General features: G+C 36.3%; 1 protein-coding gene across 2 annotated transcripts in view; it reads right to left on the bottom strand.

Moving 5' to 3' along the window:
* LOC129005858 (putative ATP-dependent RNA helicase TDRD12) overlaps positions 1-15168 on the bottom strand; it is a 53168-nt gene that overhangs the window by 4301 nt on the left and 33699 nt on the right. Inside the window, exons 15-20 of one of the 2 annotated variants that reach the window (XM_054434880.1) lie at positions 11224-11371; positions 10454-10573; positions 10107-10248; positions 8846-8980; positions 7680-8024; positions 7532-7591 (exon numbers count right to left, since the gene is read on the bottom strand). In XM_054434880.1, the coding sequence (XP_054290855.1) occupies positions 7547-7591; positions 7680-8024; positions 8846-8980; positions 10107-10248; positions 10454-10573; positions 11224-11371 (935 nt within the window). In that variant the 3' untranslated portion in view covers positions 7532-7546. The remainder of the gene's footprint in view (positions 1-7531; positions 7592-7679; positions 8025-8845; positions 8981-10106; positions 10249-10453; positions 10574-11223; positions 11372-15168) is intronic. The other variant, XM_054434879.1, reaches the window with a different exon arrangement.

Below are 15168 nucleotides of genomic sequence, written 5' to 3'. Positions count from 1 at the left end.
GAATAAGCAAGTTAACACGTTCGCGGCGGCACGTCAAATGGCGGGCGTATCCCAGGTCCGGCGCAGCCCTCAGCATCGAACAAACCCGATTGCCGCGTGTGATTGGCTTTCCAATTTCGGGCTGACAAATAGCAAATAACGTGCGAGGATGTCCTGCTTTACAACGAGAGTCGACGTAGTTCGCTAAACACCAACAGATAGCAGCACTGCTTGTAACGTAGCCGGTCCCATTGGAATTGTATTGCCAGACGGGGATTTACGGGAAGATTTACTACCAACCAACACCACAACAAAATACAGTATACTATTGAGCAGTGCTGTGCGAGGTTTCAAGTTTCTAGCTCTAATCCTGGCTTAAAAATAAATCATTTCGTACTGCATTGCAGCTTGGGAGCGATCGCACCCACCAGGATGGCATTAGGGTTCCGTATGGGAGCGATCGCTCCCATGCCGCCGCGAACGTGTTAAAAACAACCTATGACTATGAAATAGGTTCTACCTCAATCAGGTAGAAATGGGTCCGCGGAATTGGCTAACTCTGGAACTCGCTAACCCCATGTTAAGTGCCCTATCTTCAAATTTGGTCGATGAGAGGAACTCGCTAACTTGTTCGGTTTCGGAATTGGCTAACTCCGGAACCCGCTAACCCGCTCTAGAGCCGGGTTAGCGAATTCCGTCCTCGTACGGAAGTCGCTAACTCGGTCCCTCGGCGGAACTCGCTAACTCCCAATCAGAAGCCTCGCGGGCCGTCCAATGGGAGCCAAGCACGAATATATTTGGCCAGTGTTGCCGAAAGTGTAGTACCTATATCGTATCGGCACCATAATGTCGTATCCTACGATTAATTAGGAGTAAGAGCAACGCAGTCGATAAAATAAATATATTTAGAAGTATGTTTAACCAAAGAGAAGTTCTTATGATTATTAGGGTGGAAAATACATTATAGTTTTACCATAGACTAACCAACACAAGTAAACTTTACATCGCATTGTAAACTTTGAAGCTCGTTTTTCGTGTCTAGTTCATGTCCGGTGACACTGATCGCTAGTGTCGACAAAATTGTGTTTCTATTATTTTATAGTTAACTTCATGATTTGTTCCTTACTGTTTGGTTATATAACTAGGGGACGTGTTATTAGTTGTGATTAGAACATTTTATTTGGTTAAACGAGGTTTTAAATTACTGAAAACAAGAAACAATTGTAAACAAAACACGACCTCTAAAGACAGTGCACCGGACAGAACTAACAATACAACTGTCTTCAGATCATCCGTAAGGATGAGAAATGTACTAATATAAGGGAGTATGTTTTATATGTGGGTTTCTTACTTAAATAGTAGCTTATTGGTATGAAAAAGATACAATTCACATTTAATTTGGATCTATTACATGTTATGAAATATCTATTTTCGTAGTCCGCCATTTGTTTCTTTTATTCGAATAAATACCATTTTGTGAACTTCTGCAAATAAAATTATTGAGTTCGTATTTTATATATACTGGACTTGTAACCTTAAATCATAAATCATAATAAAATTTACACGTTAAACGTCATTACAGAATTACATTGTAGTGGTTATGTATTTTTAAATAGAGCTATTGAATTTAAATAAATATTTATCAATATATTATAAAGTGGTAGGCCTAATGTATTCATGGATTGCATTAAAAGTTAGTCTATGCATAAATACAACTTGTACATTTCTTTTATCGTAGGCTATTAGTGTAGAACCCGGGTCATCCTCTTAATTTTGTTGAATTAATATTAATTTTACGTCTTTTAGTAGGCTTACTTTTTAAAAGTCTGGAGTTTTTTTCCAGGCTGGTTCTATCTTATCCAAAAACAAAGCTATTGTCTATTGTGTAGCTCAGTACTGGGGAACGGTGAACCGAGCAATGGCTTGGTATAGTTTATATCGTTTGTGAAAGCAATATAAAGGAAACCCAACACTCAAATCAGGAAAATCCGTCAATCAGTTTATTAAAAATCATGAATTAAAATAACCCTGTCACGTTTTATTATATGAATATTATCTTCTCCTATTTTTTTACTAGTGGTGCTTAGGTGTACAATCTAAAAACTGTTTTAAAACATGTAACATTATTGCTAAAAAATTCAACACATTTTAGAATTAGGCAACTATTTACTAGTAGGCCTACAATGCTTTGGTTCAAACTATTAGGCCTAGATAAAAACTTAGTCTATGTCATCATATTTGTACACGTAAGTTGGACGGCTCAACGACGAACATTTAATTTAAAATCTATGAATTAATTATGAAAGTTACGATGGTTGATGACTGTATTAATTAATGGTTTTGGTTTATTACGACATTACAATTAAATCTGTTTCCGTGTTCAAGAACTTGCGTGTATTTTAGCTTAATTTCGTAGAGATTTAATTATTTATTACCAATTAAACTAAATTTTGAATATTTTTCATATTCTATTATTTTCTTTTATACTGATGGCATTTATATTTAAGATCGAAATCATAAACATTTAACTGGCCATTGTACAGTTTAATAAAAAACACTTTTTCATGATTTTTTAATTGTCTTTTAATTACTTTGGGCTAGTTATCTGTTAAAAGTGGAATTGATAACAAAAAACAATAACATTTACTGTATGTTGTATAGACACTGATATTTTGAAATACGGCAGTGTACGATTATTTTGTCGTACAAGGTTGGCAACGCTCCGAGCAGTGGGCGCGGCCGGGTTAGCGACTTCCAGAGTTAGCGAATTCCGCCGCGAGACAAAATCGAGTTAGCGGGTTCCGGAGTTAGCCAATTCCTGACTGAGACGGTTAGCCAGTTCCAGAGTTAGCCAGTTCCGCCACACGACCGAGTTAGCGAGTTCCTGAGTTAGCCAATTCCTACGTCTCGTAGAAATTAGTTTTAAAAAGAGACAAAAAACTAAAACAAAATAAGGGTATTCCTATAGGTACATTAAGTTTCAATATACTAAACTTCGTTGGGGGACAGTTTTCCTAAATTATTGTTTTATAATTAGGCTTTATATATTGCAAACTGAAACAAAATGGTAAACTGTCTTGTGTCCATTTAAATTACACATGGAATAATTATAATTTTTGTCAAACCAAGGTTCCAATTGAAGGAGAGCCAATTTATGTTGAAACAAACCCTCAGATAAAAAGGGATGGTAGAAATCAGTATATAATCTACATTAACCTCAGTTCAAGGTAACCATTCAATTCCAACCTCCTCTTCCGTTAGATTATAACCCGTTAGCCTAGGTGGGTTAGTATCGTAAAATGAAAATTTTTTTATAATTGTGCTTATGATACAAAAACATCTCTATGGCTCACAGAGTTGGCGAAACTGAAGATATCAACCATATAAAAAGCTATATTTAACGAGAACTTTCATTATTGTTCCCACTTACAATAGGTACATAACAGTTCAGTTAAGGTATTAAGGTTTTGCATTAAGAGTCTTTGGAGTCTAGCAGCTATTTTGGATAATTTCAAACAACTGCTGAAGTGTTATAGTCCGTCCGTTTGACTATGATACCCAGCGGATTATGGACCTTCTCGGAACTCAACTCACCCTCTCGCCCCGTTCGTCGGGCTGGCCGGAGACAAACAGTGACTCACCCACTGTCACAGTCCCACAGATCTGTAACTTTTGTTTTAAGTTAAAATAAATTTTTCTTTATAAATTTGAGTTCTTCATGCAACTAAAAAAAATAATGAGTCCAAACACGATGTGAATACTTAATATCTATGATCTGAAAGCAGTACAATTACTCTGTATCATCACCAGCTTTGTCCGACTTTCAGATCCGTATCCACATCGTGTTTGGACTCATTATTTTTGGAATTTCATGTAGAACTCAAATACCTATGGGCCTACATTGAAAAATTTATTTTAACTTAAAAATAAAAAAAGTTACTGATCTGTGGGATAGGGCAGATTTTTTACCTACCTGACAGTAGGTAGGTAAACTTTTTATCAGTTTCACAAGTACAACAAGTTCAAACATAAATGAAGTTGTCTCACAAACACACAACAGATTTATACTCACCTTCACTGTGTTCATTATTTGCAAACATTTTACTTATAAATAATTAGTCTTTCAAACATTAAACAACACATTTTACGTTAGGTTAGATACAAGCCTTGAATGACAATTGTTAACACGCAGGCTTAATGCTTATAGGTTACACTAAGTCGTATCAATGATAAAATCAAATTACGAATAAACTGACGTATATACAGCTGATTAAAGTCGTAGTTTCTTTAAGCGTTGGCAACTTGTTTTTAAGCATTCTCGTATTACCTGCCAAATACAATCACACTTTTTTGTGTTGTTTGGTTGAAATACTGGGGTGCGACGAAGTAAAATGACGGTGGCAAAGTAAATGCAAGAATTAGCTACTTTGTGTCCTGTAACCAGTACAAGAAAGTTTGATTTGTCAGGTAAACAATAGGAATATGTTATTTAAATATGGAATGGATCTGACCATTTTAATGAAACGTTTTATTGAGCATCCAATAATATATAAAGCAATCCAAATGGGAATTTGCTTAGTCTGCAGATTCACTTCAGCTAAGGTATTTGTGGGAATTATTTGAATGAGAACTTAATTTTTGAGTTTTCAAAGCTGAAAATATTTTAGTTTAAATTTTATTTCAAGGGCTTGAGAATAAGAAAACATAAGATTTCTAGGGTGTCTACCAGTTGATTAAACTAAATTTCAGGGACTTTTTTTAGAGGGGTACAACAACTTTAAGGGTGAATATGCAGGACCCTTGGTACCTTTATGAAAATAATACATTTTCAGTGACCTATACATGAGATAGTCGGGCATAGAATATTTTATGCCATAACAATTTGAGCTGGTTGCCCGCTCCCAAAATCTATTCGCTCTCACTGATTCAGCATTAGGCCTCTTTTAAGAGGCGTGTTTTCCGTGGGGCGGAATCTATCAGAATCTATCGGGCTTTCCGTCGGTGAGTGTTTTAACATGGGACCCTTTCATGACGGAATCTCCGCCACGTTTCAGCGTTCCGTCGAGGGCCGACGGAGGACTTATTAAGGGAATTCAGGGTGTCCACCAGGCCAACCAGGAAAAATTCATGAGTAATTCATGAGTAAACAAATCCAAGTAGGCCTAGTTCATTTTGTACTTTTCATACTAAAATTTCCAACGTGTTTTGCACCAACTCTCACAATGCTGTTTTATCGCTAACACAGCTCGCTATTTTAGTGTAGTTATTGGAAAGAGTATTCTCAGTTAAAGAAATTATGAAGAATTTATGATTACTGTAATATTGCCTGACACAAGTATTCAATTTTGATATATTGACTGATCAAATACTCCAAAAATTAAAAACTAATCCTTAAACCTGCAATTTGTCAAATAACTTCTTAAAAATAGTGATACCGTATGTCGATGCCAACATTTTTTGAATCTCTGTACAGACACCCAAAAAATAGATTCGTAGTAGGTACTGATAATTTCAATTTTACCAAATTATCTGTAATGATTACTATACCAACCCCTGTCTTTAAGTACGGTACTTTCATGTAATTTTGGAGTTATAGGTTGTGTCTCAAGTGACCTACAGAAATAATTAATACAGAAACTAGAAAAATTTCAATTAGCCAATTTAACCCTCCGAGTGTCCCTTGTTTTGGCCTTAATGTCTGCCTATTTTTTGCTCATTTGCAAGGTTTTATTAAAACGAATCTGAGAAGCTTGAAAACAATGTTAATTATACTGATCTATATACCATTTTGTTTGGAAAATCATGGGCTTCAATATTATACATAGAACCTAAGGAACATTTGTTTCAAGGAACATTTGGTAAAAAAAAATATTTTGGAAAATTTAAAAAAAAAATAAGTTTGCGCTCAATGAAATTGTATAAATTATAGGCCTATAAATATTTGAAAATAGCCACTTTGTTCTAAATTTTATGAGGATTACAAATATATAACAATATAAGGAAGTAGATTTGCAAATAAATAAGTTATGGGCAAAAAACAGATTTCAGTACATAGCGTTTAGCTAAGAATGCATAGCCTAACCATAGCTAGGAATCTGGCTGATAATTTACATCAATATCACTACCTACTTCTTCAGGATCATCAACCAGCCCTTCAAAATCACTTAAATCTTCTTATAATGCACCACGTATATCACTACTTTTGATTTTTAACACTAAAACAATGATAAACGTAATAAAACACATCAGTCATCGGTCCGAGGATAACCAAGCTGTTTACAAATACGCACGTCAGCTGTCTACTACAATATTTTCGGAACTAAAATGAATAGCGCTTAGAGACAGACCTCCGGAGAAAGCTCTGAATCTGTAAAATAAAACGATACCTAACTCGATCCAGTCCAATCCGATTTTGTCAGTCATAGAGCCTTCGCCGTAAACAGTGTTTGTGAGTCGCTGCAGCGACACAAAACACTACACAAAGTGTGTTATGTGTCGCTGCAGCGGAGGGTTAAATTTTAAACCCTTCTTAACACATTAAATAAATACCACATTAAAGGTAAATGAAGATATTACCTACAAAATATAAAAATAAAACGAGAAGTGTGCCATTTTGAAATTTTTAATCAAGCCAAACTCGAGGTTATATTGTGATCATCTAACGCCGTAGAGACACCATCATCGTTTTATACGATAACTAAAAAATCCTGAATATCTCACTCAGTAACAGAAACATGACCACTGTCTTTAGTAGTCGTGACAAAAACCTGATATTTTTCAGTGGTAACGGAAACATTATAATCCTCTCCTGCGGTCACGGAAACGGCGTCGTCGTCTCCCGCAGTCACGGAAACGCCATCGTCTCCCGCGGTCACAGAAACGTCATCTTTATGCGCAATTGTGGTAAATTGAAAATTTCCGGTAAAATACGAAATTCACGCATAATTCCCTGTTTTTCCCGGTTCAAAAAATTCACGCATAATTCCCGGTCGGTGGACACCCTGGAATTGTTGTACAAAAGGCAATCACACCATCTCATTGGCAACCCTGCAGTACTGCCAACACTATCATTGCTGCCAACCCTAAGACTTTCATTCACCGGGTGTAAACTGTACAGCCCACCTCCATCGCCGTAGTCTATTTTTCTTTACACACAAATATGTATAAACCATTAAACAAGTATCCATCTTGGGTCACTGACGATGGAAAAATGAACAAAGTTGGCAGCAATGACCACCCCCACCGCGGGCATCGCAACAAACTAGCAGATTCCGCTTGGCGGAGAAATTGCATAAAAGAGGCCTTATGAATCCAATCACTGCCTACAGCTGAGTGTTAAACAAAAGACAGAACTGGGGAACTAAATTTTAGTTAGGCCAGACTTCTTCTGTTACTTTTTGGCCCCTTACAATGGAAAATCAGTGACTTATTAGTTATTTCCCGTGACTGGCAGACACCCTGGATTTACCAGTACAAAACATCAAATAGTTTTCTTCAACCACCCAAACACACCAAAACCACCGCACACGAACAAAAGATAAAGTTTCTATACCTCATCGGCCTCTAGTCAAAACCATGACTGAAACGGCTGCTGCAAAAATGCAATTTCATCCTGCAAGCAAAAAGTGATAGTTTGACCCATGTCTTGAAACACCAAAGCAAAGCAACTAAAACTAACTCAAGACAATATTCTGTCATACCTTAGCATTAGTAAAGTCGATTCCAAAATCAAAGTCATCTACTCTTGCTTCTAAGCTTCTCAAAATCTCCTCCATCTTTAATTCATCTTCTGTCTTGAAAGCATTAGGAAGAGCGACATCTAGATTTTTTTTATCTTCCTCGCTATCGGAGCTCTCATTGCTTTTGTTCTCTCCAACTGACATGGTTTTGATACCACTAACTATGTCTTCGTTTAAAAGTTCGGCATAGTTAGAAGATAATAGTCTGGAGTTTATTACAATGTCGGGCTCCACATTTAGGTTTGCCAAAATCACTTTGTACCGCCTTCCGCCAGTGTACACAGCCATCCCTTCCACTGAACAAACCTAGATACAATAAACTGTCTTACTAAAATGTTTACAGTATTTTCACTCTTTCAATGAGTGTTTGGACTGTTCCCTTAAAAACAACAAGGAATGTGCCAATTCTCAATACCACATTGATAACGGTATCGAGAATTGTTACTCAAGAGTTGATACTAATACCGGTACCCAACAGTTGATAGCAAATATCCAAATTCTAGATTCAACAGACAAAATTTGACAGTAAAATTCAATTTTTTAACTGCTTAGTGCTTGTAGCCTATGTGAAATCCATCCAATTAGATTACAATTATTATTTTATGTCACTGTTCATTAAACATCAAAACAAAACCGGTTGAGGCTGGTTTAGTAGTTTTGTGGTCTAGAATGACAGAATTGAATACATTTTTATTTTTTGTTATAAAAACACAAATATAGATGCATACTAAAAAAGGACTGAATTTAGTGATAGGCTTAGGTGGACAAATAAGTTTGTTATCTTAAAAAAAGCTTTTAATTATTATTAATTTCAAATGCAAAACAATCACAAAATTGTTTGTTGCTAAGTTAAATTCAAGGGTAGGGTCCAGCCCTACTTACTGTAAGGTAACTAATTAAGTTGATTGAGTTGGGCCGCTGTAACACTTTGCTCAAGTCAAAGTTTTTGTTCTTGATTAACTAGGTAACTATTTTGCACTTCAAAATAGAAATTGGATGCCACTCAGGTAAACAGTGAATTCATATTCTATGACCAGTCCTCTTCTTCAGATTTTACATAGGCCTATCCATTCATATACCATATACTACAATTAAGTTGTTTGAGCTTAACAATGAAAAAATTGTACCTTAAGAGCCAAGGATATTGCTCCTTCATTCTCATCTCTTGATAGATCGTATATCAAGTCGATCACATCATCCTCCCAGTCTTTGCTGTCTGAGTCTTGGAAGTACTTTACTCCAGCCAAGCAGCATTCTACGACCTGTAAAAAAGTTTAATGCTTGTAGTTATTTTTCAGCCTAAAAAACCTAAATTTCCCGCATCTCTCTGACCACCTAGCCACATTGCGACTTAGTCCCGATTATACTTGCTCTACGACCATTTACATTACATGTTGTCAAAAAAGCTAGGTTAACCCTAGAGCTGGCAATAGTGTAACGCTGTACTGGCATAGGGATATTATTGATTATGTAATATCATTTTTAAACCATCATAAAAATTAGAAATAGCAACATAACTATGGATTGTTATATATAATTTTGTTCAGAATAAGACAAAGAACAATAATATAGGTGATTTACATGGTTACCACAAAAAATTTTTTTTTAGTTTTCCAAATTGTGGGCATTATTAATTTTTTTATAAAATGTTTTTATATTCCGTCGTGTAGCTAAGTGCATGTAAGACTTAGCATCATAAGGTAAATTGTAAAGTTGTGGTAAATTTTGTGCTGATTACAAAAAAAAATATATAGTTTGTATAGCTTATTTTGTGTATTTTGTTTGATAGCCCTATTACTATGTCGATCGTACCCCCGCGCTAGTACCAAATAATCACCCAACCCAGGGCATGTACAAAACCGTACACCTTATATAATATATAATTCCAGGGTACTCTGGTTTGTATTATTTAACTTATTTATTACAACAATAGCCCAAAAAAGTTAACAAAACTAAAAAAAAAAAAAAAAAAAAATGTATAGGCCTACCGTAACACCGGCATTGGCGCCGTATATCCGGCGTCGCCATTTCGGCCGCGGCCGTTCGCGCCGTATATCCGGCGTTTGCCAGCGCTAGGGTTAATTTTAGAAAAAAATATCAACATTGTAGGATCTATTTAGCCACAGGAATGTTCTCAAAATAAAAATGTTTGCTCACTCACAAATTCAAGGTGCAAAAATGAACAATGGATACAAAAATAATTTATAACACAATGCTAATGACTTAAACATTATTTATCAGGTACAAAAGCCAAAAGTATTGACAGATTAGTTTGTTTTAAGCCCTCTAAAAGTTGGTGCAAAACAAATAAACTATGATCTTAATACAAGTAGATGTGGACCTTTTCACACAAGTATTGTAACATTGAAAATTGCTGATAAACCTTACCTGGAACGGTAACTTAGTAATGAACTTGTTAGGAATCGGCAACACATGGTTCCAAGGTACGGCTTTGGTGTCACCAAAATCCACGAAGAACAACTCTACCGTATCTTCAGTAGGCTTGCTCCTGACCAGGGCTCGATTCCATCTAGGAGATAAAATCAATTACAGCTCAAATGAACTTACAACCATAAAAAATGCTACACTGAATAAAACTTATTTTTAAAATACCCTTCTTATACGATAATTAATTTTACAATCTGATAGCTAGGCCTATTAAGTTGCTTTCGAGTTTAAAAAATAATTATTCAAGCAATATGTACAAGTTTATAAAATAATAAAACACCACTTACTCTTCAGTTTCAGACAGTTTTCCCAAACAACAATCACCAACATCGAGCATCTTGTCAAAATTAGGAGGCTGCTTTTCAGCAATTGCATATTCTTGAACTTCTTTCATCAGTCTGTCCACGCTAAAATAATAAATTTACATTCGTTAAAGCCAAAAGATAGCAAAGGCAATTGACTACAAGGCAAATTTGTATTAGTCAAAAGAAGGACAAGCACTAAGTAATTATTTGCCCATAAATTCCAAAGTTATTGTTGTTGGATTACACAAATAAATAAATGTGTTGTAATAAAATAATAAAACCTTTATCTTTGAATGAAAGATTTTCTATGGCACATAAAAACTACCTTGTTACTTTAGTACTTTTGTACTTTAGTGTTTTAAAAAGGATGTCAATGGTCCAACATTCTTTAGTCAGAGACACATTCTACAGCGGCAGCATTATGCCTACTAGTTTTACATCACTAAAATGCTGAAGCCTACAGTCTGTGAGGGAATTAGCTTTGAACAGTATAATAATCAGCTTAAATAGTTTGTAGGACTGTAGGTAGGACCTGTCCCCGAGACTACCTTTGGTATCTAAACAAATTACAGTATGCAGGTTTACTGCAGTGGTGGTGTTTTTGAAATTTTGTATCTACTGATGCCTGACGTATTTAATATTAGTGATCTTTCGTGTAGCCAACAGAAAAAAATCACAACAACAGACCACTTATGAATCTCCATACACAATATGATAATAGCTAACTATTAAACTCCGGCTAAAGGACGTACTTGTCATTAAACTTGTTTTGTCGTACAAAGATCGCCTCTGGATTCTCCACTACTACAATGTGTACATCCTCCATCTCATCCACTGGCAGCCAGGCCCACTGAGGGTGAGGTTGCTTGACTTTCTTCATCACCACAGGGTCTTCTTGAGCTGCAACAAGTGTCATGACTTACAACAAAAATCTTAGCTACAAAATAAAAACATTTCAAAACATTTTTTGATCTCCTATTCTAAACTGAACAGACATTATGAAATCTGTACGCACAGTAAATTCCGAGAATCTTGAACGGTTTACAAAACTTGCAAAAGGTGAAATGATTTTTTCCTACCAATAAATGAATGAATCATGGATGGAAAGAAATCATTTTAAGAGTTACCTTATTTAGGAGTTTATGAGTTGATGTATATTAAGAATTTCCAATGATTTCGTAATTGAATGTTAAATTGCAAAACATGAGATGATGCAGAACAAAATAAATTTTAAAATAAGAAAATTACATTGCAAATACTTCTATTGGACAAACTCAATAACTCCCATATGTGTTGTTTAAAATACAATTAAAATATTAACAGCTGTTACATTAAAAAGTGGAGAAACATTATTCATAATATGACGATAATGTAAACAAATCTAGGAAAGGAACTTTAAAGGCTTCTGGGGCAGAGCCTTTCTATAGTTCTAGAGTTAAGATAGCGAAAAAATCCAGCAATGTTAATAAGATAGCTGCTGCTCCCAACACTTGCAAAGCAGCATGGGAGCTGGTCAATGAGTGCAGAAAATCCACCCCTGCACCCAAGGTAACAGTGTCCCCTGATATTTTTAATGATTTTTTTGTGAAGGTAGCGGATGACATCGTGTCTAACCTCCCTACCCCGAAGCAAAGAGGGACTGGGACAGAGGATGTACCAATAAACCTCGCAGGAAATAACAAACTAACAACTTGGACTGAGGTGAGTGAAAACTATATCCTAGGGTTAGTGAAAGGTTTTAGGGACTCCGACAGTCAGGACATCAATGGTTTGTCATGCTCTATTTTAAAGGGCACAGTTGATATGATAATCTTGCCACTGACAAAGCTTATAAACCTCTGTCTGACTAAGGGAATTTTTCCGGATAGCCTTAAGATTGCCAGGACTATTCCCATTTACAAGAAGGGTGATCCTTCCGACCCGGCAAATTACAGACCCATCTCTATCCTGCCAGTCTTTTCCAAGGTGCTGGAGACCATAATGAAGAGGCAATTGTCAGCATATTTTGAAAGCAACCAACTTTTTTCAAATGCTCAGCATGGTTTCAGGAGTGGGCGCTCAACATCTTCTGCTCTCTTGAATCTTGTAAGTGCCATTACAGATGCTTTCGAGGAAAACGAGTCGGTTCTTTTGAGGCTCTGCGACCTGAGCAAGGCCTTCGATGTAGTATCACACGACATACTGTTGGCCAAGCTTAAGAGGTATGGTATCGGAGGCACAGTTTTGAACACCCTAAGTAGCTACTTGGCAGACCGAAAGCAGCTTGTGTCTTTAAATGGAACATCTTCTAGTGTGCAGATTATCCCGCACGGGGTGCCTCAAGGATCGGTGGTCGGACCCCTGTTGTTCAGCATAATGATCAACGATCTGGACCCAAATGGACAAACCTTATTGTTTGCTGACGACACCACCTTGTTCAATAGGGGGAAGAACATTGAACAATTGAGGGCAGAGGGAGACAACCTGCTGGAAATGGCTAAGGATTGGTTCATAACAAACCGCTTCAAAATTAATGAGGCGAAAACCCAATCCCTAATCTGCACTCTGCGATCGAGGATTGAGCAGGACGAGGCTGTAAAGCTATTAGGATTCTGGATTGACCCTAGGTTAGGCTGGAACATACACACAGACAAGGTTTGCGTCAAGTTGTCTAGAGTACTCTACCTTCTCAGGAAGCTTAGAGAGGTTATGACTAAAAACTACTTGATTACCATCTACCATTCCTTGTTCCATAGCCATATACTGTATGGAATAGTACTCTGGGGCCAATCTCCTTCTGCCCAGGATATACTGTTGCTGCAAAAGAAAGCCTTGAGAGTAATAACATCCTCCGGCCCAAGAGAACACTGCCGACCCCTTTTTAAAGAATTGGGTATCCTCACCGTTGCTAGCCAGTATGTCCTGAACAGCCTATTACTGCTAAAAGAGAACCTGACCAGCTTTAATAGCAGAAGTAGCCATCACAACCACGGAACACGCAGAGCTCATGACTTGGACATGCCTCGCTGCCGTCTAAGCCTAACACAAAAGAGCTACCCGCACTCTGCTATAAAGATTTTTAACACCCTGCCCGCAAGAGTCAGGAACTTAGAAATGAAAGCTTTTAAAGCCACAGTGAGCAATTCTCTCTTGCAAAGGCCCCTCTATAGTGTGCAAGAGTTGTTAGAGGAACCTCTCATGCCGGGTTGAAATTCCCGCCACAGCCTTAGTATGTAGTATTTATGTTGTAAATATATGTTTCTATTGTATAGTATTAAAAATTTGACGCTATCAATCCGGAACCACAGTCAAAGATAAAGAAGACAAGTATCAAGTAAGTAAGTAAGGGAATTTAGGCCTACTTCATTTTTATTTTGATGGCTCATCTACAGACCGAGACCTTTCTTTGGACACCTCTACCAAGTTTCTACGCCCTGCCGTTCTTTCAAATTAGTGGAGACAAAAATTCCAATCAAATATTTAGATCCCCCATGTTAATCTTGTGGGAGAAAACCCAACTTTGATGGAAGATCCTGCCCAAACTAATATAAAGATAAAAAAATGAAAATAACTTCATTGCAAAACTGCAGATCAGGGCCTTTTTTTGACACTGTAATCATCAAAATCGGTCCAAAAATGAGGTAGTTCTGTTCACAAAAATCGGCTTAGCGTATTACCCTACTATATATACCCTACTCATATAGACTTTTTTATTGTTAGTTGATACTGAACAATATTTATTTATTAATCATAGCCTAGTTGTCAGCTGACAAAAAAGTTTCAAATTAAGTTTCAATTTGTATCAATAGCCTATAACTTATAGAATAAATACCCCCGCCGCAGCAAACCTGCAGACTTAGCGAATTTCCATTTGCCTGATTGGATTTACACTAAAATGTCTCCTTTAAAACATCACATTTATTCCCTATTTAAACAGAATTTGTTTAACGAGTACTTAGGTTTGCTGCAACAGAGAGGGTTTATGTAAAATGTTAAAAGGTACTGTACTGTAGTTCAGTAAGAAATTAATGTATTTTCCAAATTTGATCAAAATATGTTCATAAACAAGTAAACTACAACAGTTGACTTATTCTCCATAAGAATAACATGGTAATTTTAAAATTAAAATTTTTTTGAATTTTCTCCGTAATAATTAGGCGCATAACAATGCTTCAATATACTAAACTATTTGTTTTTTTAAGCTCTACAAAATGGTTTAGAAAGAAATTGTGAAATTTAGTGTTTTTAGGGTCAAAAATGGGAAAAACCTATTTTTACCCCATAAAACCCCCCATAAACCCTCGTTCCCATAGTCCGATCATGCTGGTTCGTGAACTTATTCAAGTTTATCCCGCCTTACACCTTCAAACCAAATTTTAGGTCAAAATCGGACAAAAATTACTCAAGTTATCGTGCGGATGGACATATATATATATAGATATATAAAAATTTGAACGGATCGTGTTTTTGGCCTCTGCGGACATCAAAATGAAAAAGTAAATCGGTCCCGAGCCTAGGTCTTACCATGAGACCTACGGTAATAGCTACTTCCCTATAGGGAAATTCGCTAAAAAATTGGTAATTCTGAGCAATTACTTAACTTAGTCAACACCAAACTTTTTTATATTTTACTACAGCCATAAAAAGTTCTCAGAAAACGAGAAACATATAATTCAAGCCCCGCAAGGTTATGTTCCTTAGGTTATTAATTATCAATA

The sequence above is a fragment of the Macrosteles quadrilineatus genome, unplaced genomic scaffold, assembly GCF_028750875.1.
Source record: "Macrosteles quadrilineatus isolate MER2022 unplaced genomic scaffold, UCM_ALF_1.0 Scaffold_39__1_contigs__length_1060358, whole genome shotgun sequence".
In the NCBI taxonomy this organism is placed as follows: domain Eukaryota; kingdom Metazoa; phylum Arthropoda; class Insecta; order Hemiptera; family Cicadellidae; genus Macrosteles; species Macrosteles quadrilineatus.
The sequence above is the reverse complement of the archived record's forward strand: the minus strand, read 5'-3'. Positions and strand labels throughout refer to the sequence as shown.